This window comes from Sinocyclocheilus rhinocerous, unplaced genomic scaffold (assembly GCF_001515625.1).
Source record: "Sinocyclocheilus rhinocerous isolate Xijiao unplaced genomic scaffold, SAMN03320098_v1.1 scaffold650, whole genome shotgun sequence".
In the NCBI taxonomy this organism is placed as follows: Eukaryota; Metazoa; Chordata; class Actinopteri; order Cypriniformes; family Cyprinidae; genus Sinocyclocheilus; species Sinocyclocheilus rhinocerous.
This window is the reverse complement of record NW_015638019.1, coordinates 635,741-639,611: the sequence shown is the minus strand read 5'-3', so window position 1 is coordinate 639,611 and position 3,871 is coordinate 635,741. Positions and strand designations below refer to the sequence as shown.

Sequence of the window (3,871 nt, the reverse complement as noted above, 5' to 3'; positions counted from 1 at the left end):
AATTAATTCACTATATAAACAAAAATTACAAAAACAAAGGAAGTTACTAAAAAATCTTTAACTATTCTGTATTCTGTGTTGTTTCTTTGGATAGTATAACATTTCATAAAAAATACATAATACATATATAAACAAAATTAATAAGTGAGCCTGATGCATGTCCTTAAGCTTAAGTATTATTTTGGATGTTTTTAGTAAAACATTTTGAATGGGCCCATGTTTTGTGTAATAGGAAAGCTGGTTGTCCATCTGTAATGTTGGACGTTAAATCACAGGAGGTATCAAATTGTCTCATCAGCTTTGCTCGATGGGCAATGTTGGCACAAGGAGGAGTTTGTATTGCCCTTTAGTGCTCAGACCTCTGGGCAGATGCATGCACTGGTGAAATGCAGTCTCACTTGTCATTATAGTTTTGTCCAGACTATGCCTGCAAGGATCAATTCTCCTCATTTAATCTGATCAGTGACAGTGCTGACTCTTACTTGACTTACTGTATAAAATGTTGTCTTTTGAAATGGACTCTAGAAGGTACTTGAGGCATCTACGCAAAGCGATTTGTTTTGCATGTTGTCTGTGCATGTAACTAATGGTGCTCTGCAGGTCTGGTTGAACTGCCTTTGTTCAAAGGCCTTAAAACTAGTACTAGTGGTCAGCTGTTGCCATGGCTCTGGGGTGTTTGTGTGTGTCTTCCACAGCATCCTGTCACCCTTGACATTCATCTGTGGAGGCGTTTGTTGTCACTGGTCTTAGCAACACACAGCTATTTAATAAATGCTAATTTTTAAGTTTTGGAACTTGTTGTAAAATATAAACTGTTTAAGATGAAGTACATAGTATGGGATCTACAAAGTGGCCATGTTTAGTCTTTGCAACTTTAGGGATCTTATCTATGCACAATCAGCTTGTAACACTCCAAAGAGAAAGGTTATGTGGCTCAAACACTGATCTGTCTCCCCTGGTTATCCTTCCAGAGTTCAAAGAGGCGTTCTCACTATTTGACAAAGATGGGGATGGCACCATCACCACGAAAGAGCTGGGCACTGTCATGCGCTCCCTTGGCCAGAACCCTACAGAGGCGGAGCTGCAGGATATGATCAATGAGGTGGATGCAGATGGTGAGGACACATTTTTGCTGCTACATTAGCCATCAGCATGTTAACTCTTGCGAGTAGGGTCCAATTTGCATATGACTTGAAACCATTTTCCTGAAGTGTTTTAACACAATTAAAACATTCACTTATCTGACTGTGTACTTTACTCTTTAATCAGGTAATGGAACAATAGACTTCCCTGAGTTCCTGACCATGATGGCAAGAAAGATGAAGGACACAGACAGCGAGGAGGAGATCAGAGAAGCTTTCCGTGTCTTTGATAAGGTAAGGCTCCTGAAGAACTGTTGAATTCAGTTCACCTGTTATGAAGGCTTTGATAGTAACATTCCTAGACTTAATTTGGATGGATTGTTGTTCTCTTTGTTCAGGACGGGAACGGATATATCAGTGCTGCTGAGCTGCGCCATGTGATGACAAACTTGGGGGAGAAATTAACAGATGAGGAAGTGGATGAAATGATTAGAGAAGCAGACATTGATGGAGATGGTCAGGTCAATTATGAAGGTGAGTCTGTGTCCATTTAAAACATTTAGTACCAATTTTGAGTTGCCCTTTTTTTCTCAGTGATGCTTAATCACCCTTTTTCTCTCTTCACAGAATTTGTACAGATGATGACAGCGAAGTGAAGGCCTTGTACAGAAGTTCTTGTATAAAATTATCTGCCTTTTCTTGTTTTTAATTTCTGTAAAATGTTTCATTTAAATTTCTCCCCATCCTCTCCTGCTGTCCAAAGGATCTGCATGTATACTATAAGATTTGAGTGCTCATGCCTTCTCCCAACTCCTAGTCATCGTAAACAATATGTTAGAAGGAGCAGTTATGGGACCAGGTGATGCGTATAGGCACAGATACTGACTACGCACAGGCCCCTTTTTCCTCTTCTTTTGCTCTGTCTGCCTGCCCACCTGACGAGCGGTGACATCAAGGGTCCAGCTGACTCACAGCGTGGCATCATTTCAACTATTTTTGGTATGATTCTTTTTTTTTTCTTCTCTTTTGATTTTATGTGGAGGTGCAACTCTGCATGGACAATGGACTGAGTATAAATAGAAATGGGAAAAGTCCTCAGCATTGCACTATTGCAACATCGTTGAATTAAATACTAACGGGTTTATCGCCAGGTACTCATACACTCTAATCTTTTTGTATTTGTTCTGTTCTTACTATACTGTTAATTAGTCACTTTTCTTTTGTAACCGCTTATGGCACAGCCGTGCTTCAGAATCCATTCCAAGTTGTATATTTGTTTTCCAATAAAATTAACAATTTACCCAAAAACTGTTTCCCCTGCCTTTATTTCAAATGACTACTCGGATGGAATCTAAAAGAGAGAATTTAACAGTATTTTGGTTGTCACTACTATTAAACTGCATTTACAATTGTTAGTCCGCTCTACAGTAATATGCTGGTTTTACCCACTTACCTTGTCATTGCTACATACTTTGGAGCAGAGGTGGAAAGTAACTAATTACAAATACTTTCGTATTTTTGAGTACATTTTTTCTACTTTCTTGACTATAATTAAATTTTGGTACTTTTACTTGATTAGTATAAAACTAAAGTATTCAACTTCGCTACATTTATTTTTCACCAAAAGTAAAAAAAAAAAAATGTACAAAGAAGGCGCCGATGGAGAAACAGCGAGCCGGCGTTTGTCGGGCACTTTTCAAACTTCTGGGGTGGAGCCCTGCGCTTCAGGCGGTAACAGACAGGGCTGACGGGTAAAAAAAAAACAATCAAAACTTCCAGTTTCAAAGGGCGTTCAAACCGCGCTTTGCTTTGACTGTCAGTCACCGGCGTTGTCGTTTTAAATCAGCATCATTAGCGTTTCAGTAATTTAATGAATGTGAGCTATGCTCTGATTTTAAATTAATTAAATTATCAGCTCCTGAAATGGGTCATACAGTCGATATTACACAGCAGTATAAGTAAATAGAAACTCGGTTGATAGAAGGACGCAGTTATTGCATGGGTGGAGCAAGAACAATGTGTCTAAAATACATGCACACAGTTCAGTTGAATGGTAAAAAACTAAATGTACGAAGCTAAAATAACCTCAACATTAACAACAACACTGAAATAAGAGCGCATGCATTTTTATGTGCATCTGGCTGATAGATGAACCATGATTTATCTGTCAGATGGATGCATTTAAAATAACTTTTTCTGTGTGCATGCTTTGGATGTGTGAGCACATGGGCAAAGAAACAAGATAGTCTATGTATGACCGGACGATTTATTCATATCCAAAACGAGACGATGTGAACATGCAGAGCATGTTTCATTCATACTCGAAGCCGGAGGGCGCTGTTGCACAGAAAGTCCAAAACGGCCTTGTAGAAGTAATAACTTATGACATGCAGGAAATCCCTAATATGGACAAAGGCATCCCGCTATTGCTGTAGCTAAAAAAGTTCATTTCGAGGTAATAAATATAGTATATGAATAATGCAGTGCTAATTGACATTTAATACAGCATAGAAACTAGTCTGCCTTATTATGTGTTTGTAAACCAATCCTAAAATTGTCATTAGGAAAATACAGAAAAAAAATATTATAGAATACAAATTATTGGTTATCATCCATAAACAATATGTTAGAAGGAGCAGTTATGGGACCAGGTGATGCGTATAGGCACAGATACTGACTACGCACAGGCCCCTTTTTCCTCTTCTTTTGCTCTGTCTGCCTGCCCACCTGACGAGCGGTGACATCAAGGGTCCAGCTGACTCACAGCGTGGCATCATTTCAACTATTTT

General features: G+C 38.8%; 1 protein-coding gene across 1 annotated transcript in view; it reads left to right on the top strand.

Annotated features, from left to right (window-relative positions):
- LOC107749361 (calmodulin) overlaps window positions 1–2,390 on the top strand; it is a 5,099-nt gene extending 2,709 nt beyond the window's left edge. Inside the window, exons 3-6 of the mRNA XM_016564484.1 lie at window positions 972–1,115; window positions 1,270–1,376; window positions 1,481–1,616; window positions 1,710–2,390. Of these exons, the coding sequence (XP_016419970.1) occupies window positions 972–1,115; window positions 1,270–1,376; window positions 1,481–1,616; window positions 1,710–1,738 (416 nt within the window). The 3' untranslated portion in view covers window positions 1,739–2,390. The remainder of the gene's footprint in view (window positions 1–971; window positions 1,116–1,269; window positions 1,377–1,480; window positions 1,617–1,709) is intronic.
- Window positions 2,391–3,871: the final 1,481 nt, after the last annotated feature.